The 21,745-nt window shown below is 45.2% G+C and overlaps 1 protein-coding gene across 6 annotated transcripts in view; it reads right to left on the reverse strand.

The window, feature by feature from the left end:
* LOC110295159 (uncharacterized) overlaps window positions 1-21,745 on the reverse strand; it is an 89,570-nt gene that overhangs the window by 19,984 nt on the left and 47,841 nt on the right. For 2 of the 6 annotated variants that reach the window (XM_085837478.1, XM_085837479.1), the window contains 3 exons: window positions 11,137-12,854; window positions 8,700-8,790; window positions 5,104-8,225 (listed from right to left, as the gene is read on the reverse strand). In XM_085837478.1, coding sequence (XP_085693604.1) covers window positions 8,750-8,790; window positions 11,137-12,854 — 1,759 coding nt within the window. In that variant the 3' untranslated portion in view covers window positions 5,104-8,225; window positions 8,700-8,749. Of the gene's footprint in view, window positions 1-5,103; window positions 8,226-8,699; window positions 8,791-11,136; window positions 12,855-21,745 lie in introns of those variants that run through there. The other 4 variants (XM_085837480.1, XM_085837476.1, XM_021163634.3 and 1 more) reach the window with 4 other exon arrangements.

Here is a 21,745-nt window from a genome sequence, read left to right on the forward strand (position 1 = left end):
GTACGGTTCCTTAGTACCGGTACCGGCCTGCCAAAACTATCCTTAAAAAGCCGTGTGCAACTTTTAAGCCTCTTCTTACTCCTTGGGTCTCCGGTGGACTTAGGAGGCTTCATGAACTCCTTCCGCTGCCACATAGCAGGGGAGATTGTCATGGTACCATTTATATAAAACCAAATTCAAGTTGCAGGAGTTGGCTGCACCCATTGGTAGGTACTGGCTGTGACTCCAGTATTTCCCTTTAGAAGCAATAGAATGGTCCTGGTTTTCAGAATGAAACTGTTCAAAATTTGCATACTAGAAAATCCGAGATATTGGTGGCTTTGGCTACAATTGTAAAAATCAAAACATTATGTGTCTGGCACCTAAGGTATGAGCATTATGAGAAGGAACTGTGGAGAAAGAAGTAGTGTCTTTCTAAGACTCAGAATCTATGTCAAAATCAGAGATTTCCTGATGAGCGCGTTAGGAAGAGGCTGCGTAGAAGGAGGGAGGACAGCGAGATGCCTGTGCATCTCGCTGGCTTTGGACTTCCCCTGGGTTAGGGTGTGGAGCAGTCAAGCTGCTCCCCCTGGGAATTCCCCTCCCGGAGTGAAGCTATTTCTTTAGTCCTTCTTAGCACTGAGAAAACTCTGTGTGCACATTGAGAGGAAGCACGAGGAACTGAGAAGACACATTTGTCCTAACAGCAGTGACCTTTAGCTTATATACGTCCGGGTTCACATTTGAGGAAGTGAATCTCCTGCACTCTGAGCATACCCTTAGCACACGTTTACAAACGTGGTTCCCCTCAGCCTCAAATACTTTCTTTTTCATTCCAATCATCTGCTGTCCAGTAAGGAACATGAAGCATTTGGGGTGTGGATGGTACAAAATGGGGTTAAAGGGCTCGATTTGGCAGCACCTTAAAGTGGATGCAGAGCAGATTAGCATGGCCCCACAAAAATTCATGAAGTGTTCCATATTTTTAGGGGTCATGTCTTTCTTGTTGAGTATAGACCTTAACCTTGGTCACCCATTGATCCCTGTTTTTTTTTAGAATAAAATAAAACAAAACAAACAAACCCCCAAATGTGTGGGGATTTTTTTTGGTTTTGTTTTTTGGTTTTTTTGTTTGTTTGGTTGGTTGGTTGGTTTTTTTGAGGCTTACGAACTGAGGAGATAGGTGGCTCAGTAGGCTAGAGTCTTAGTGTACAAGCATGAGGGCATGAGTTCTAATCCACAACCCCATGTAACAAGGAGGTCATGGCTGCATATGTAACCCTAGTGCTGAGAGGAGTGGAGATAACTGGCTTGGCAGTGCCCATTGATCAGCAGCTCCAGCTTCAGTGAGAGACCCTTTCTTAAAGGAATAAGACAGAGAGCATAAGGGAGACACCTGATGTCCTCTGGTCTCTACATGCATGCTGCACAGCCTCATATGAGCACATACACTCACACCCATTCACACACGACAGAGAGATAGCTCAGGGATCAGGACTGGTGTTTGGTTCCCAGCAGCTACATGAAGTGGTTCACAAGCACCTGTAACTCTAGTTCCAGGGGACCTGTTGTACAGGGCTATCCTCTGGGCCAAACAACCCCGTTCTTGAGGTATTCAGCTGGTTTGGCTTGCACAAATCCAAGCCGGGCTGGTTGATGAGGAGAGCCACTGGACCCTCAGCTCCTTTCTGCCTGTTGAATGTAACTCTGTCCTAACAACATGCAGTCTGGGGACAAGGGGCTCCAGTCTGGGGACAAGGGGCTCCATCTATGCAGCAATGGGAAGGCCCTCATCTGTCCCTGCTGGGTGAAGACTTTCTGGTGTGGCCTTTCGGGTGAGAACCACTCATGCCCTAGAAGGTAATCACCCATCTATGCTGTGTAAGAAAGCCTAATAAACTCACTGCTTCTCCAGAGTGACCTCTGGTGGAATCATGTCTCAGTTTGTTGTTCGGCCGGGAAGAAAAGGAATAAAGATGTTGCTTATGTCTCCCTGAGGGAAGAAATTTTAGCAACAGGACCCAAAGCCTTTCTGTGTGTGGCATGCATACACTAAAACACACACACATACACACACATTCACACACACACACACACAAATGAAGACTTAAGAAAATATAAGCCAGGCATGGTAGCATATACCTTTAATCCCAGCTCTTGGGAGACTTGGACAGGCAGTTCTCTGTGAGTTCTTGAAGCCATCCTGGTCTACATAAGTGAGTTCCAGGACAGCCAAGGCTATGCAGAGAGACCATGTCTCAAACAAACAAAAGAAAAACAAAATAAAAATGTACACTGCATGGTCCAGCATGAGAAACAGTGAATGCCGCATTGTGTGATCACTTTGATGGAGAGGACAAAAGGAAGCCAGGTGCAGTGTGCTAACGCTTGGGAGCTACTTGGGAGCAGGGGAGGGCAAATCTAAAACATCTCTTAAGCACAGAAGCCCAGGGCAGCCAGGGCAGCCTGGGCAGCCTGTGCGACTCAGGCTCGACGGAACAGAAGAGGAAGAGGGAAAAAAAAATCATCTGATAAACCATTTGGGGGAAATGATGTTTTTCTAAATGTTACATTTCAATAAGATGTGGAGAAACAAAAAGCACAGTGCAAAAGAGAAGCTGGGCAGACACATCCTCTGCACAAGCCTGATAAGAATGTCCTACCTGGCCTTACCCCCACTCCAACATGCCCCACCCCTACGCCAACAAGCCCCACCCCTATGCCAACAAGCCCCACCCCTACGCCAACAAGCCCCACCCCCCTCATTCGTGGGCGTATGAGGTTCGAGGGACCAAACTCAGCTCTACAGCATGCATTCCATCATTTAAAGCACATCCCTGGCACAATATGTCATTCCCCTGCTGTCAGACTTCTCCCCAGAGGTAAGGACTGCACGTGATGTTCGCCATAGGTGCAAGGAAACTTGGTGTGACTGCACACGTTTTATGAAGATACCATGGAGAAGAGTAGACCTAACCCGTTTTCCCAGAGCGTCTTTCTGGAAATGAGAAGGTGATAAATGTAGAGAAAAGTATAGAAAATTGCAGCATTCTAGAACCCAGCCTAAGCCTTGTGGCCAGGGAGTCAGTAAGCATTATTAAATCATAAGGATGGTCCAAATTGGTGACTGCCCTCAGTATGCCCGCTGTTAAATATTTCCAATACTATCCCTAGGCACGGCTATGGCGGAGTGGCTTCTAACATAAAAAAGGCACACATTTTGCTGTTTAAGGCACCAAAGAAAGAATTTTCCAGATGCCAGTCTCCTCCCTGGCTGTCTATCTGCCGATCCTCCTAACTCTGCCTCACTCGGCCCTCTTCTAGATGCCTGAGGGAAGCTGTGGGAGGCAGGTTGAGGTTAGGGAACCTCAGGGCTGCTTTACATTAAATTAAGCATGTTTAGTCTTAGCTACTTGGGAGACCCAGGCAGGAGCTCTGAAAGTTCAAAGACTGCCTGGGGAACTTAAACCCTTATCTCAAAACAAGACTGGGGGAAGGGAACAAGGAAGGAAAGGAGAACACGTGAGCTCCCCTAGCGTGGGGCTGATCTGTGCTGCCAGAATCCTGTGATACTGGCTTTGGTTTTCTCGGCCTTTCGGGACTTGAGTGCAAGAAGACAAGTGCAGGCCACAAACCGTGGCTGAAGACCTCCAGTCCAGCAACACACACTCAACCTGCACAGGGTAAACACGGAGGAGACATTGGGCCATCTGAAGAACGTGGTAAACCTACTATAGATGGCAGGTTGAAGGCAAGCTTGTAACTTCTGCTCTTCCTTGAAACCTCACTCGAGTACAAAGGAAGCTACTTTGGGGTTTCTCCAGAAGCCCCGGCTGTTTTGTCGTTATCACTTTAAGCATAAGCTACGGAGGGGCTCATAGCAACGGGATTCTAGAAACTAGACAGCAAAGGGTCAAATGCGGATTGATTTGATCAAAAGTGCCCTAAATGACAGAGAGCCAAAAAGCACAATTCATCCAACATACCCAGGACATTCCGGCACTGGAAGGTGTGGAGCTGTGGGTGGAGCTTAGACTGAGGGGAGTTCAGAGTCCAGTTAGGAAACAGAGGTGAGGACTGGAGGTGTCCTTGCACAGGAAGTTCCCCGACTCCTCCCAACCACCTCTCCACCCCTGCTCTGAGGGTTGGGGGTGTGGCTATGCAGGGAAAGCCCGAGTCCCCCAACAATAGAACCCCACTACCACCACCACCACACACTCACACACACACACACACACACACACACACACACACACACACACACCTGCTCCGGTCAGCCAAGCGGGTTGCAAAGGAAGGACCTTTACTGAAGGCAGCATGTTAGGAGTTAAGCAAAAGCCTGCACTGAGCTGTGAGGAACTGAACAGTTACTCATATTTCTTCAAACTTTTTTAAAAAAAATTTAAGTAAAACTATATCAAAATAGGACAAAATACTAATAGTAACTGCCAATTAATTATATTGTAGTTTCTGTGATCTCTGACCAAATTCCTGGAGGTCAGATAGTCTGAGAACTCTGAAAACACTTGTTTGTTGATATATAGTACAAGGACAACTATTGCTTTCTATTCTGAGTGGAGGAGGGGCACAGTAAGGAAAACACCATGTCTGCAGTGAGGTGTATAAGTACAGGAAAACTACACGCCGAGTGAGTAAATAACAAAGAAAAGCCATGTCCTGTCTGTCCAGGTCAGTCTTGGTGACAAATTAATATTAAGGTCAGGCTTAATTCAAAAGTGACAGTGGGTGCCGGGGTGAAGGCCAGGTTAGGGAGCCAGGTTTAGGCTAGATTAGGTTGGACGGGGACGGGGAGGGGGGTGTCATAGACTGAGAGCAGCCCTGAGGTTGGGTGGTCATGACCGCTGCTGTGTTATGAATGAACTAAAATACACTCGAGAGGAGCCGACAGTGGGGCTGCAGAGAAGTCTGGGAGCAGTCACTGCTCTTGGTGTTGGTTCCCTGTATCTGCACTGTGGCTCACAACTGTCCGTAACTCCAATTCCAGAGCATCTATCTGGTGCCTTTGCTGGTCCCCACAAGCTCCTTCATGCACTAACTCATGCATACACACGTACAATAACATAAATGAACACTTTTCAAAGAATAGCTAAGGCAATGGCTTTATTGTATATTTCACCACCATTAAAAAAACTGAATAAACAGAACAATACTTGGATTTTAGAGCCTTTGGGGACTTCAAATCCTAGAGCTGTAGCCACAGATCAATGCTTGCATAAGGGTTACTAACACAATCTCAGAGCTATTACGGGGCTGTCCATGCCTCTCTTTCCTCTGCAGGTCGAAGCTGCAACAGCTCTTGGCATCAGGCAGTGGCTGTGTTCACACTTTTGCTGCTTGCCGAGTTTTCTTTCCTTTCCTTTTTATTGACACAACTTATCAGGAGCAACAACTGGAGGGATTATCCAGGCCAGTGAGGGTGGGTGTCCAGCGGGAGTGTGGTGGGAGGGCCTCTGAGGGTCAGCACTGGGCTCCCTGGCTTTTCCCAGGGACTTCTCAGCAGTAGGAAAGGAAACAGAGATCTTCACTGCAGGCAAGCACACACCCAGACATGCCCAGACACAATGGGTCCCCTTTGCTGCCCTGGTCATGCTATGCCCCAGCATCTCCGGCCTGTGCTGTCCCTTCAGTCCATTCTGTCCGGTTCTGTGCGCATCTCACCTCTGCTCTCTTCTCAGCCCCGGAGGGGTACAGCTCTTAGTAGTACAGATGTTTAAAAGGACCACCACAGGAATGTATGCAAATCTGTAAGCAGGTTTCCTGGCTCAATCTTTCCCTCTTCCAGGACAGCCACAGTTTTGTGCTGCAGCAGGCCTTGGTCCCCAAGGTGTAAAAGGATGAGATAAACCCCCACTAAAGCCGTGAATTCTCAGGCACTAGTCCAAGTACCTGTTACTAAAGTGATATTATCTACTTATGTTTTACAGTTAAGAAAATCGAGGCTGTGAGGAGATTAATTCTTTCAGGTCACACAGCAGGCAGCACCTCCAGAACAGGCGTGTAGGAACACATCCTTGGCCTACCTCAGCATCTATAGAGGCCTGTGGCTGTCAGCACATGGCAACCGATGCTGAGTACTGTGAGATAGGCAGAAACCACCATGGGACTTCTACAGCCCAGCAGGTTCTCCTTATAATTGCCTCTTCCTGTATTTCTGTTTGCCCTTTAAAACCTACTTGTCAGCATGCAGTGACAACCCAAACCGGAAGGCTCTTTCTCCAGATGACTGTAGTGAATACACATATGGCTACAGACCTCGAGAGACGCTCAGATGAAGATTTAGAGCGAGGCTGTTGGTGAGGCCAGTGCCATGGAGAACAGTTAGAACAGAACGGAGGAGCAGAGGAGCGACTTCAAAACCAAAAGCACTTGCAGAGCCTGTCCTTGACACAAATCCGCACCAGCACCACAGAGAAGGGACTCTCGGATTGGCCACAGCTAAGTCAAGTCAAGCTGGCTGCATCTTCCTTGTATGGTAGCTCAGTGTCTGCAGGGCCCCTCACAGGGGAGAAGGGACACACGTCTTAACAGAGACTGCTGTATACAACACAGGAAAGGGCTCACTGCTTTCCCTCGGCACAGAGAGCAAGGTCTAAGATGACACCACTCATGCACTGGGAACAAAATGAGAGCTTTCATCCCTTCCTCCAGAGCTCTCACAGTCTCTTAGCACACTCATCTCGTTCTAGCAGTCTCTCCAGACCTCTAAACTCCTCCCCAGCACACAGTGCTCTGTCTCCCAGCAGAAGCGGGGGCAAGAGGAAAACATTTAGAAAACATGCAAGCACATGTGTGTTTTACTCTTACCAAGTGCAGACACGAATGCACTGGCATCGCAACACATGTGTTTAATGTCACTCTCTGTGTCAAGTATTTGACCCCGTGTCTATCCATGCTGCCTCTTTTCTTAGAGCATCTGTTAACATACATATTTACATGGAAACTACAGCCCTAATTCCTTGCTCTGGTCACACACCAGTGTGTGTGTGTGTGTGTGTGTGTGTGTGTGTGTGTATCCTCTCTTGTACTGTTGTCAGAATGCTCTGAAATGCATTCTAACTAATGGAATGGGGAATAAATCTTGGGAGCAACAATCCAAGCTTTGTTGTAGGTCACAGAAAGAGACTGAAGAAAAGAATTGAACATGCAGTCGCACAGACAGGGTTGCTATAGTAACAACTCTTCAACTGCAATACATCTGCGCTATTACAACCAGGCAATGCCAACACTCATTTCCTCCTGACCATATCGAGGTCTCTGCGGCGAGAGGTACTTACAGGTCAAGGGATTTTTCATTTTTAACCAAGACTTTTCTGCCTTTTCTAGAAATAATAATTGAGATACACAAAATAATGGTTAATTCTCCTGCGCAGGCATTCCTCAAATATCAAAAGAAACATCACGACCATAGAGGTCAGTCTGAGCACTGTAAGTGCTGCTCTCTGTATGCACGAATGACAGCATAGACTCCCCGAGGACTCAGGGGAGAAGTAAGCCACACCACAGGACATGGCGGTCCGAGAGCATCAGCCCAGCACAGGAGAGATGAAGGCAGGAATATGGCCACAAATTTGAAGTCACACAGGGCTACGTAGATGACCTCATCTTCAAAACAAAAGGACAGCTTATAAAACGTGTACATAAGATTCACACACAAAACCAAGGTGCACATAACAAATACTTGCTACCTTTAAGCAATGGCACTACATTTCGTCTTTAAAGTTAAATTTTACTACTAATTCCAAAATGTGCCCCCCAGGTGCCTCCAGCTTCATTTATTTCACTATTAATTAATCTAAAACCAAGCCAACTATCAAAAACAAAAGCCAGCCGGGCGTGGTGGTGCATGCCTTTAATCCCAGCACTTGGGAGGCAGAGGCAGGAGGATTTCTGAGTTCGAGGCCAACCTGGTCTACAGAGTGAGTTCCAGGACAGGGCTACACAGAGAAACCCTGTTTCGAAAAACAAACAAACAAAAAAGTATTATCTAGTGACGGCTCAGTAGTTGTGAATACACACTGCTCTTGCAGAGCCCTGACTGGTTCTCAGCGCCTGCAAGGAACCATGGAGTTGGCTTGGCCTAGCTACTTTGAGAGGCATGTATCATATAAGTTTTTCAGTTAGAATCCGTGGCTTCTGGGGCACAATGTGTCTTCTCATTCCTGAGAAACCGATCCACTCCCTCAGGCAGTGAAGCAATTAGGCCACTTTGTGTTTCTCTGTATGTTCTCAGAAGTCAAGGAAACATGGGAGCTCGAAAGGCCAATCAGTCTTAGGCATTAATCTTGTGTGCCCTGTATAATTTGCAAACTTCACTGTGTCCTGGCAACTGCAACTGCATTGATCCTGACAATTGCTACCATCTTCTGTTTCTGATAAAGAGATAAAAAGTAGGATTGCTCTCAATAAAACTATCACAGCCTGGGTCTTACTGTGGCCCCACCAACCCAAGCCTGGCTTGCTTCCTGGCCTTATCAGGTGACCTTGGCCTGGTAAATGAGCCTAGGTGCTTAGAGGCACCTCAGTCAGGCAGTCAGGCAGCTTACATCTGCCTGTAACTCCAACTCCAGGGAGATGCGATAGCTCTAGCCTCTGTGGGCACCCACACACATATGCACACACATAATATGCACACACACAATAATTAAATATAACAAAAATAACTATTTTGAAAAGAAATCTCTGAAACCTAAAAAAGATACCTTTGTTGACATCTTCCATTGCAAAGGCATTATCTTGAGTGACTTCCGTATCAAAGGGAATCCTGTGGTGGGTCATCCAGTAACAAGGGTTCTGTGGACATAAGAGGAGGTGGGGACAAAATTCATTCCAAGGTCACACATATTTTTACTCTGAGTGTAAAATTATGTAAACATGCTGTCTGAACTCCAATGCTTAAAGTCTGATTTTGAGATTTCTAGGAATGGCTAAGGAGGGCTTTGTTTCAGATCTCAATTAGTGTTCAGACTCATCGAAAATCCTCATTATGTTTGTATGTAAAATGCAATCAGACCAGATTTTCCCACAAGCATAAACATATGCACAAACATCAACACACACACATATATTATTAAAGTGTCACAGGCATAAAACTTAAACAATTGAAGATATTTTAGACCGGAATCTTGGTCTAAGATCTATTCTGAAATCATAAACAGAAAATGTTTGTGTCATTTTGTGCCCCCTTTCTGAGAGAAAGTCCACAGATTTTTATTAGCATATCAGAGGGGTTCCTAACTTAAAACTATTAGCAACTGTCACCTCAGATCAGCATGAGAAAGGACAGAGGCCCTGGAGTAAAAGATTCTAAACTTCTTCCTCTCTTACGTACACAGTATCATCATCAACCATAATCAAGTATACATTAATTAAACTTCAGGATGAGTTTTAAAAGAAACAATGTATTCATCAATAGCTTGCCTTGTTTATAAATGAGGAGGATTTTAATACAAGTTAAAAATCACTGCAGATAAAAACTATAAATGACCGGCTTATCAATATTCCATGAATAAAGTTTAGCACTGCTAAAGGAACTATTGACTAGAGAGTGGGGTTCTGGCTCTCTTGGGGTTCCTTCAATATGGAAGTGGATTACAGCTATAACCTTTGTAGGCAGAGGCAGGTGGATCTCTGTGAGTTCCTGGTCAGCCTGGTCTACCTAGAGAGTTCCAGGCCAGCCAGGGTTACATAGAGAGAACCTGTGACCCTGTCTCTAAAAGAGGAAGAGAAAAAGAACAGAAAGAAAAGGTGGATCATAAGTAGTGTTTGTTGAAGGAGGAATGTGGCTGGAAGGAAACTCGAAAGCAAAGAATTTCCCTTTTAGAAATGGCATATGGTCAAAGAGGAAAAGTGAATACCATGGAGGGTCTGCGAGGCAACTTGCTTAACTAGATTATCAAGAGTTAAAACAATAATAGAAGACAATTGCCCTTTTGTTAAAGTCTGGGCAGGTGTCTTGTTGTTGGACATCCAGGAACACAGCCAAGCGTAACAAGTAGCTAGATCTGATTATTTGGAGACCTCAGAGGCCATAAACATGTGGCCAGGAGGCCAAGCATTGAGATGGCTTTGCTGTGGGATTTAGCCAGTCATGGGGCTGAGCTGCTGAGATGAAGTCTGTCTGAAGCATCGGAGCCTTCCAGCCACGTGGGCAAGGAGGGGAGTTAAGCACTAAGACAGTGCAGGACCTAGGAACCCCATCAAACTCATCATACTAGGAAGCCCCGAGAGGGATTAGAACACTGGCTTCCCGGCTCCTCAGGGCTCCTGGAACAGTCAAGACAACAGTTTCAGATGGTTTTCAATCTCTCAATGTTTACTTCTCCCTCCTTCACGATGCCACAGCTGAGACCTGTGACTGGGAGAAGGTCAGTATGCCAAAGAGAAATGTACAAAGTCAAAAGATGCATAGATGTATTTTCTTAAAAATGTCAATGAGGGGGCTGGAGAAATGGCTTGGCGGTTGAGAGCAATGGCTGCTCTTCCAGAGGACCTGGGCTTAGTGGTAGCTTATAACTGTCTGTAACTCCAGTTCCAGAAATCTGACCCTTATCTTCTGGTCTCTATGGACATCAGGTATGCATATGCTGCACAGACATACACGCAAGCAAAACACATATATACATAAACGAAATAAGTACCCAGGGAAGCCAGAAGGTGGCAGATCCCCTGGAACTGGATTAGCAGATGCCTGTGAGGCATCATGTGGGTGCCAGGAACCAGACCCAGGTCCATGACAAGAGCAGCCAGCGCTGTTAACTTCTGTGCTGCCTCTCCAGATAGACACTGACATTTGCAAAGCATTAACAAGCCAAGCACTGCTCACTACTGGCCTGCACCTTCCCTGCTTCTGTGAACCATAAGATCAAAGCTACACGATGTCACTAACACAGGAGAGAACCCAGGACATAAAAAATTTGCATATAGTAAACTGGAATCTTCTTTTGTTTGTTTTGTTTTGTTTCAATACTGGATTGCTTTGTGTAATAGTCCTGGCTTTCTAGGAAATGGCTTTGAAGACTAGTCTGGCCCCAACCTCACAGAGACCCACCTGCCTCTGCCTCCCAAGCACTGGGATTAAAGGTGTGCACGACCATGCTCAGCATGAACTTTTAGTTTTCATAAATAAAAACAATTTACCCATTGCAACTCCAGGAGATCCCGAAAGTTTGGCTGGCTGAAAGGCAAACTCTTGTGCTAGTGGCCCGAAGGACTGAACATTCCTGCTTACATCCTGGCTGTCCTCAGCAAGTCCACACTGCACTAGCTCCCAGGTTTCCCACATCTTCAGCTTTCTGCCAAAGCTCTCGTTTGAAAACTGACGATCAGAAGAAATCCTTAGAGAGCTAACAGTATCAGGCCGGCTACTTACAACTTCTGAAGGAATGAACCCGCCATCGGTTAGTGTCCTATCCACTCTTTTCTGAGATTTGAAAGTCAAAAGTGTTCTTTTGTTGTTAAGAGATACCATGCAAAAGGCAGACAGGTAATGTAACATGAGAGAAGGAACAGGGTTTTTATAAAAATACACAGCGCACCCCAGTCTGTTAAAGGACAGGCGATAAGAACAAGACTTCCCAGTCATACTTAGAGGAGAGTCATAGAGAAGGTTATCAAGGTAAAACCATGGCAGACGACGGTCAAAGATCACCACTTCTTGCTTTCTCTCATCTTTATTGATTATATCAGAAATGCCCTTCCCCTGAGGAAAAGCGTTCAGCCCATGACTCTCTGTTAAGAGGTCACACTTCTCCTCATCTTCAGGGTTGATATGAGTCTGTCCCAGTAACTTAGAGTCTGGTGGCAAATTGCAAATCTCCCTCTGCACCGGTTGTGTACCCTTCACTGGTTCTAAGGGGTGCTCCGGGGAGTTCAGATGGGGGACATGGCTGCTGGAGATATCTGTTCCTGGGTTTCTGGGTAAACCTATAGTTTCAGCTTTAGGAGACAAGTCTGTCAGTAGCTTCTCCGTCGGTATTTCTGGGCCGCTTTCTGAGCCTGTTGCTCCTTCAGAAGTGGAAATCAACTTAACGAATTGTTCCTCGCTATCGGGGCAGGTCAGCCTGCGAGACCTAGCTTTCTTGGGTCTCTGTTCACACACAAACTTATGAGGTCCCTCTGGCCAACTGCCCAAATATGGCTGACTCTCAGACCTGAGCTGTGAGTCTTCATCACACACACTAGCCGTAAAAAAAGCCCAGCAATCGCTTTTGACTCCTTGTTCCTTTCTCAGAACTTCCTCTGACGTTCTGGTCCCACGCTGATGATTCACGGCGAACTCATCTGGGAGACTTTTATCCTTCACCTCTATCTTCTCCATAAAGGAGCCCCGGGCTTTAGCAAATGCGCCCTGGGAGTCTAAGGCTGAGTTATGTCTATTCCTCAGATGCTGTCCCACCCTCACGCCTAAGCAGCCATCCCTCACTGCACAGGAAAGATGCTGGGTGCTTGTATGACGAGAGGCAGGTGGTACCGATGGTAAAGTTGGAAATGAGCCCCTCTCCTCTTTCTCCTCCTTGGGGGAGCAGTTCCTAGGTGTGTGGTCCAACTCAACTGTAGACACAGTGTTTTGGAAACTGTTTAAGATCTTTCTGTCTTGCCAACTTTGCTCTTCACGGCCATTTCCACAGTCTGCGGCTTCATTCTGTAGACCACCAGTTAAGGGACGCCATGGCTCTCTCTTGACCTCGTCTGTGCCTTCTCCTTGCCTCTGAGATGGACCCTGACCTCCAGGCGCAAGGTGACCTAAGGTTTCCAGTGAGTTCTCACTAAAACCGTTGCGCCTTTTCTTTCTTGTCCCGTTTCTCTTCTGTTTGGTTTTGTCAAACCTGTATCCACTTTTCTTCAAAACTCTTCCTCTGAAATATAGAGAACAAACAAAATGCTTAACAGTTTTTTGTATAGTATTAGCACACTCTAAAACATTACTGTGCAAAATTCATTAGTGTAAGAGTGCCTGTGTACTTTGTACCATATTTACAATCACTTTTAATAAGATGTTAAAGTCTGTCTCACTGACATTAGGACACACTGAGGAAGTTAAAGTGCACGTGCACACACTCCTTTCATCAGCAACAACCTACGAAAACCAAATATTTATATTAAAGACAATATTCTGTGTGTACAGAATAGGTAACTTATATTTTGTGATATTTTAAAGGAATTGATGAATTAATCAAAGTCCTGTTTAGAACCTCAGCAGCAGTTTTCTTAGAATGTAACAGACTTTAGAATACTTCAGATTTGGAAGATAAGTGGCTGCAAGAGCCTCAGTATGGCAGGTGTTTATGTGGTTTTAATGATGGGGCTATGTAGACCAAAAGACTGGCAATCAAGGTGTTCCAGCATGTTATACGCAGTACTCACTAATGAGCACTTGAGCCCAGTATTTGGCGATATATTTGGAATGGGATTGTCCGGCTAGCAGTGACCCTAAACCAGAGGCCATGCCACTCTTTTGGTGTTTGTGAGGTGTTGTTTGGTGGTCACAGTGACTGGTAATGTGTTACAGCATATGGCACTGCAGCCAGTATGCTACCCACCCTATGATGCATAGTGTGACAGGCTATGCCACCCGGAGAGAAACAGAATTCTCATCACTCACACTAGAAGTGCATAGCTCTTCATAAGTGAACAGAACACTTGATGCTGCTGGGCGTGTCCAACCTGTGGCCCGTGAGATGCATGCCTCCAAGAATAGTCAGGAATGTAAGAACTGTGAGTTACTCAGACCACCGTGAGAGCTTTCTCTTTCTGTAGCTCAACTGCATAGTTCTCAATCATGAGCTCTAGAGATGGCAACGTGACTCATTGTCCAAAGGGCAACACTCCTGAAAGATGGTGCTAAGGGACAGTGTTTGGTCCTTTTGGATGATTTAGTGAACAACCTTAATTTTGCACATAAAGACTAGTTTTCCTCCCTTCCACAGTGAATGATCAGAGCCAGAGACAAGGCCCAGACAACTGACTAGAAGGGGACAACAGAAACAGGAAATGGGGCTGAAGAGAGGGCTCAGTGGTTAAGAGCACTGCTCTCACAGAAGATCTAGGTTTAGTTCCCAGCACCCACGGGGTGGCTCACAACTGATGGTAACTCCAGTTCCAGGGGATCAAATACCTCTTTCTGGCCTCTGAAGACACTAAGCATGTGCCTAACATATACACTTGCATGAAGGCAAAATACATATATAAAATAAATAATTTTACAAAAGAAATAGGACAGAAAGAGCAAGAACAGAGCAACAGAAAGACAAGGAAGTCAGTAAAGAGATGAATACGGAAGGACAAGAAGAAGGCAAGTGTCAGTTCTCTCTCTCTCGTTCATATGGTGTGCATGTGCATGTACAGGTACACTTGCCTCTAATTGTCCCGAGGCCAGAGGTCAATGTTCTCTGTCCTCTCTATCACTGACTGCCTGAGTTTTTAAGGTCTCTCATTGGACCCAAAGCTCACTGACTTGGCTAGACTGGCTGTCCAGCAAGTCCCCAGGACTCACCTGTCTCTGCCTCCCCAGTGCTGGGGTAACACACACACTCTGCTTCCATAGGTAGGTGCTAGGGATCCACTCAGGTCCTTAAGACTATGCAGCAAGCACATTACCCACTAATGCCATCTCAGCAGCCTCACCAACATGCCATGTATACTTTGGTCTCCTAACCGGTCTTCTACACTGCTAACTTCTCAGAGACACAACATATGAACACTCTGTGTCACCTAACTATTGCCGCCCTTGCTCACACATTCCCACGTGTTGGCTTAGCAAGAACAGGAAGGAAGGCTGATGTACCTAGAAGCTTCCATCTAAAAAGATAACACATAAAGGATGCCACCTTTGGTTACAGACTTCATTTATGGTCAGTTCTGTGAACTGGAGTAATCCGACGAACATTCCGGTTAAGTCCAAAGTGCAACACTAGTTATAGAAAGAATCCATACCTGGGGTGTCCAAGAACTAGTTCTAGAAGGAGCCTTGTCTTGCTCTATGATCCTCCTCTCTCTGCCTTTCAAGTGTTGAAGATACATGTCATCAGGACCAGCTGCCGCTACCGCTGCTGCTTTGGGTTTTCTAAGTCCCACTATGTGGCCTTGGATGGCCTAGAGCTCGCTTTGTAGTCCAGGTTACCCTTGAACTCTTGGAGATCTACCTGCCTTTACCTCCTGGATGCTGGGATTAAAGGCATGTGCCATCACTCAGTTATTATTATTGTCAAGTTTTATGTCAACATGACATAAGCTAAGGTTATTTGAGAGGAGGGAATCTCAGTTAAGAAAATGCCTCCATAAGATCTGAATGGAAGCTTGTAGGGCATTTTTTTAACTAATAATTGATGGGGAAGGGTGGAGCCTATTGTGTGGGTGGTACCATGCTGGCTGAGGTGATGTCCCTGGGTTCTATAAGAGAGCAGGCTGAACAAGCCATGGGAAGTAAGCCAGTAAGCAGCACCCTCCATAGCTTCTCCTCTGTAACAGTTTCTGCCTCCAGGTTTCTTCCCTGTTTGAGTTCCTGTCCTGACTCTCTTCCCGGAGGAACAACAGTGCTGTGGGTACGTAAGCCAATATGCCCTTCCCTCCCAAGCTGCTTTGGTCATGGTGTATTATCACAGCAATAGTAACTCTAACTGGGACAATTATTCTTATTCTTCTAGACAGGGTCTCTCTGTATAGCCCTGGCTGTCCTAGAACAGAACTCAGTCTGTAGCCCAGGCTAGCCTAAAACTCTCAGCAATCCTCCTTGCCTCAGCCTTCCAGGTGTGAGCTACTGCACTTCAAATCCACTGATGCTCTTTGGAGTTACCGTGCTTTTTCTAGAAACAGTGAGCCAGCCAGGCCTTCTGGAAAACCATCCGAAACCTCGTTAAGCTGGTGTGAAATGAGAGATGTGATGGTGGTGGTGGTAACTTCCGTTGGGACGCGTTTGCCTCTCAGGTGGCTGATCAGTAGATGCAATTTCATCAGGAACACGGATCTATACCGTGTGTGAGAGGCTCATCAGAGTTGTGTCAAGGATTGTCAACCCTGATCTCACTTGGACTGAGTCACTTAAGGATGAATGGCCCTGCCAGGAGAGAGAAGCGTCACTAAATGAGAGTGAGTCACAAGCAGGAAGTCGGGAGGGCTAAAGGCGCAGACTGCAGCCTTGACAGGAAGGAAGGAAGGAATGGGTGCTAAGCAAGGTAAACACATCCGTTCTGAGTAAGACTAGATTAGATGATGGCTCGGGGCACGGTGGGCAGGAGCACAGTGTACCTCTCAGCAATGGGAAGGGGCTCTCAGAGGCGAGCTAACCTGACCAGAGGGAAGAGAGCATCCTGACGAAGCCCAACCTGACTGTGGAGAAAAGCAGGGAGGAGGGGATGAAAAGAAAGGGCATGGTGAGGAGTGACTTCATGAAAAAGAGTCACTAGGAAGAAGGCAGGTGCAGCGGGCTAGAGCCCCACACACCATCTCCAGTCTGTGTGCTCCCTCTAAGCAGGGTCAAAGCACAGAGATCAGAAAAACTCCTAGAGCTTTGTGGAAGGGCTACAGTTGGGATGACCCAGATCAAGCCCAAACACTGGCCCAGTCATCGGCTAGCAGATAGGATCACAGGTAGACGTGTCTCCTTTATAAAATGGGGGTAACGTTTCCTTCTTGTCGAAAGGCTATACAGTTTATTTATTTATTTATTATTTATTTTTGTTTTTTTGAGACAGGGTTTCTCTGTATAGCCCTGGCTGTCCTGGAACTCACTCTGTAGACCAGGCTGGCCTCGAACTCAGAAATCCACCTGCCTCTACCTCCCAAGTGCTGGGATTAAAGGCATGCATCACCACTGCCTGGCGGCTATACAGATTATTAATATAGGTGTTTTTAAATGACAACCATTTAGCTGATAGGACAGATGACCAAATCTTACCTCCTCCTTCATATGACAATGGCACACATAGAGTATCCCCAGCCAGATAGCTGCTTTCTGTCATAACTTGGTCTTTTAGCTCCTCCGTGTTTAGAACTGTGCTTTTCAAAGAGTCAATGGGTTTATCCCCAAATCTGTCTATATCAGTTATAACTGATAGGATAGTGATGTGGTTTACATTAGTAAAGGTGAGATGCCTGCCAGTGCCTGACAAATACAGAAGTGGATGCTCACAGCCATCCATTGGACGCAGCACAGGGTCCCCAATGAAGGAGCAAGAGAAAGGACCCAAGGAGCTGATGGGTTTGCAGCCCCATAGGAGGAACAACAATATGAACTAACCAGTACTCCCAGAGCTCCCACAGACTAAACCACCAATCAAGAAAACACATGGTGGGCTGGTGAGATGGCTCAGTGGGTAAGAGCACCCGACTGCTCTTCCAGAGGTCCAGAGTTCAAATCCCAGCAACCACATGGTGGCTCACAACCATCCGTAATGAGATCTGGCGCCCTCTTCTGGAGTGTCTGAAGACAGCTACAGTGTACTTACATATAATAAATAAATAAATCTTAAAAAAAAAAAAAAAAGAAAACACATGGTGTGACTCGTGGCTCTAGCTGCATAAGCACCTAGTGGGTCATCAATGAGATGAGAAGCTCTTGGTCCTGTGAAGGTTCTATGCCCCAGTATAGGAGAATGCCAGGGCCAGGAAGCCGGAGTGAGTGGGTTGGTGAGCAGGGGGAGGGGGAAGGGATAGGGGATTTTCAGAAGGGGATAACATTTGAAATGTAAATAAAGAATCCAATTAAAAGAAAAGAAAAGGAAACCACATAACCATATCTTGGTACTCATATTAAAATGATTCTCTGCTTAATCTGTACTACTTTCAGGATGTACTAAGTAGGGTCTGCTTTAGTTTAGAGTCTAGAAGCTACTTGGTATGGGGGTGTTATACTGTTATCAAAGTATGTGGAAAGTCGTACTGTTGTCGATGAATAAACATGCTTGTCTTTAAAAACAAAAGGTGAGATGCTAGTGCCGTTGTTAAAATTAGCTGTGGATGGGATCGCTGTGATAGTGTCTCAGAAGTCCTGAAACCCTGTCATGGTGCCTGCACACTGCTTTGAAAATGTCTGTGGGTTCATCATCTGTTATTGTTTTTAACATGAACTAGAAGCTCTTGGCAATACATCACCGGCATGGCTTATGTGTGAAAGGGAGACTCACCCGTGAAGTTGGGGACACGCGTGGAAAAAAGATGGAGTCACTATTCCTATCACTTTTAAACGTGCTTGCAATCAGGTTTTTCATGGGGAAAATTCAACTGAGTTTTTGATCAGTAAAATGAGGCTGTTTTGGGAGGCAGAGGCAGGCGGATTTCTGAGTTCGAGGCCAGCCTGGTCTACAAGAGTGAGTTCCAGGACAGCCAAGGCTACACAGAGAAACCCTGTCTCGGAAAAAAAAAAAAAAAAAAAAAAAAAAAAAAATGAGGCTGTTTTGCTTTAAGGTGAAAAAAAAAAAAGTTTAGTGAAAATAGAAGCGGGGGCATGGCCTTTGCCTCAGATTCGTATAAAATGTGTACAGTAACTGTGACATCATTGCACAAGAACTCCTCACTATGCTGCTTTTCCTTCCCAAAGCCAAACACATTTGAATCAAGCACTTTATCAATATCACCACCCCTGAATCCTTAATCGATCTGTTCAGTCAACTAAATGGAAAGGAAGAAGAAAAACGTTATTCTGCGAGATAATTATCTGAGTATACAAGTTTTAAACTAAGTTTGGCAAATGTTATAGAGCATAAAACTAACATTCAGGGAAACCACGTGGCAGAGTAAACAAACTCCAAACGGCCTCCCCACCACAACAGCAATTGGTAAGGATTGTCAGAATCCACTTCATCAGGATTCTGAAAGCAAGTTAGTGCTCTGCGAGAACTGTTATTAAGAAACCCCCAGAAGTCTTGGTAAGAAGGCTTTGTTTCTTACTCTGTGTTATAACTTACTGGAACCCAAATGCTGCCAGTATTCACGTTGGCCCTAAAAACAGCACAGTGCATCTGAGTGCAAGCTTCCTGTAGCAGAGGCAGCAGAAGGGCTCTATTTTCAATAATTATGCTTGTTTCAACCTCTCTGGTTCTACCCATTACTTCCTTTTGCTGTTATTTTTATTTTTGAGATATGCCTAATGGTGTTGCCTTGGGTAAGGTCAACTTACCAGTTGCTATGGCCTTTGTGGTCCTTAATTTTAGCATTAAAAAGTTAACATAAACATAGCCGTTTGAGCCGGGCGTGGTGGCGCACGCCTTTAATCCCAGCACTTGGGAGGCAGAGGCAGGCGGATTTCTGAGTTCGAGGCCAACCTGGTCTACAAAGTGAGTTCCAGGTCAGCCAGGGCTACACAGAGAAACCCTGTCTCGAAAAACCAAAAAAAAAAAAAAAAAAACATAGCCGTTTGGTAGACAATAATTCTACTCACTGGGAACTTGCTGATACTTCTAGGTGTCTTAGATGTGTGTGAGTCTGTCGATCCTCCATGTATTGTCACTCTAAATGTGGCATCACTACTGTACTATAGAGAGATCTAACTTATATTGCTTTTGGGCCAAGAGAGCTAAGTTCTGAATGTTTCCAGTTGCTCTGTGTATTTTTTGTTGTTTTTTGTTTTGTTTTGTTGATTTTTAGTCTATCTGAATTCAGAATTTTTATATCAACCATTTTCAAACTGTCTGGTCTAATTTTTTGACTATTCTTTAAGTAGCTGACCCAGCTTTGACTTCTACCACATAGTATCACAAAAAGTACATAGGACAGGGAGGCTACTGAACTAACCACACTAGACCTTTGTACACAGATGCAAACCACTTCCAATAGAAGGGTTTGAAAGGTATTCCATAGGGATTTGGTGGGCAGAGCATGTGGCATCTACATTAGCAATTGAGATGCTTCTTAGGGACATGAGTCACACACCACAGTTAATAAAAAGGAGAAGACCCAGACATAAATCTGCATACCTATAGACACCCAATTTTACATATATATATATATATATATATATATATATATATATGTATATGTCAGAATACACAATGTAAAAAAAAAGATAGCATCTTCAACCAAAGGTGCTGGTCAAACTGGATGTCTATAGGAAGACTAACACAAATAGACCCATACTTACCACCCTGCACAAAACTCAACTCCAAATGGATCAAAGACCGCAACATAAACCCAGGCACACTAAATCTGATAGAAGAGAAAGTGTGGCACGGCCTTGAACTCATTGTCACAGGAAAAGACTGTCTGAACGGAACATCGTTAGCACAGGTACTAAGATCAACAATAAATAAGTACTCTTATGAAACTGGCAAGCTAATATGGAACAAAGGTCACCTCATTAAGATGAAATTTCAGGCAGTAGAATGGGAAGAGATTTTAACCACACATCCGATAGAGGGCTAATATCCAATATATATTAAAAACCATATAAAAACAAATAACCCAATTGAAAGATGGAGTAGAGATCTAGACAGAGAATTGTCAAAAGAGGAAACTCAAATGGCTGAGAAACGCTTAATAGAATGTTCAACATGCTTAGTTATCAGAAAAATTCAAATTGAAACTCCTTCGGGATTTCTTCTCACATCTGTCAGAATGGCTAAGATCAATAAAACAAATGACCGCTCACGCTGGCGAACACGTGAGGTACAGGGAACACACCTCCATTGCTGGAGGAAGTGGGCACTTATGTAGCCACTATGGAGATCACTGTGGGTGTTTCCTCAGCAAGATGGGAAGCAATCTCCCTCAAGATCCAGCTCTTCGGCACATAACCAAACAAAGGATGCTTCATCCTACCACAGAGACGCTAGCTCAGCCATGCTCACTGCTGCTCTATTCATAATGGCAAAAGATTCAGTGTCCCTCAGCAGAACAACAAATGTGGCACATACACAATGGAGTATTCCTCAGCTGTTAAAAAAAAATGAAACCATGAAATTTGCAGGTAAATGAGTGGGACTAGGAAAAAAAAATCCTCCTGAGTATCTCAGACCCAGAAAGATAAATATGGTATGTATTCACTTATATGTGGATATTAGTTGCTAAGATAATGATAATCAAGCTACAATCCATAGAACCACAGAGGTTAGGTATAGAGTACCGGACCTGAGTTGCAGGGGCGGGGAGGGGGGATAGATCTTAGGAAAGAGAAATAGAATAGTTGTGAATGGATAAGGTGGGAGGGAGATGAGGGAGAAAGAGATAAAATTAAGGGACATCTGACGGTTACTATATAGTAGAAACTTCCTAACACACACACACACACACACACATGAAATCATAAAATAAAAGGGGAGACAGAGCCCTGACTGGACATCTCTTGTCACCAAATGATGCTTGCTATCCAAGAATGGATTACATGTAACTGAATTGTTGGCCCCCATACAACCCAGGCTGTTGCTCTCCACAAACGGATTCATTGACTATGGAGAAATCCGGCTGGTGCTGACACAGAGCCTTCACTCCTTGTTCTAGCATCTTTGGTACAGGAAGGTGCTCTGCACACTACCAAAGGAGACGTGTAAACACCAGCTGAGCCACAACCTCCTGGATAAACAACGGTGTCCTGCCAGCAAGCTATGCTTGGGCAACGGTGGTACAAAGCTTGTAGGAGTGACCAGCCAATCGCTGATTTGATTTAAGGCTCACTCCATGAGATGGAACACACACCCATCAGTGCTTGGGCGACCAAGGACCAGAGACTAGACAGCCCTGGGGTCTGGGGGTAAAAACCAAATGTTACTGTTTTAGAGAAAAGAAACATAACAATAAGATTAGCCCTAGTGACATTCTG

This window comes from Mus caroli, unplaced genomic scaffold (assembly GCF_978045245.1).
Source record: "Mus caroli unplaced genomic scaffold, Mus_caroli_1 scaffold_4, whole genome shotgun sequence".
NCBI lineage: Eukaryota > Metazoa > Chordata > Mammalia > Rodentia > Muridae > Mus > Mus caroli.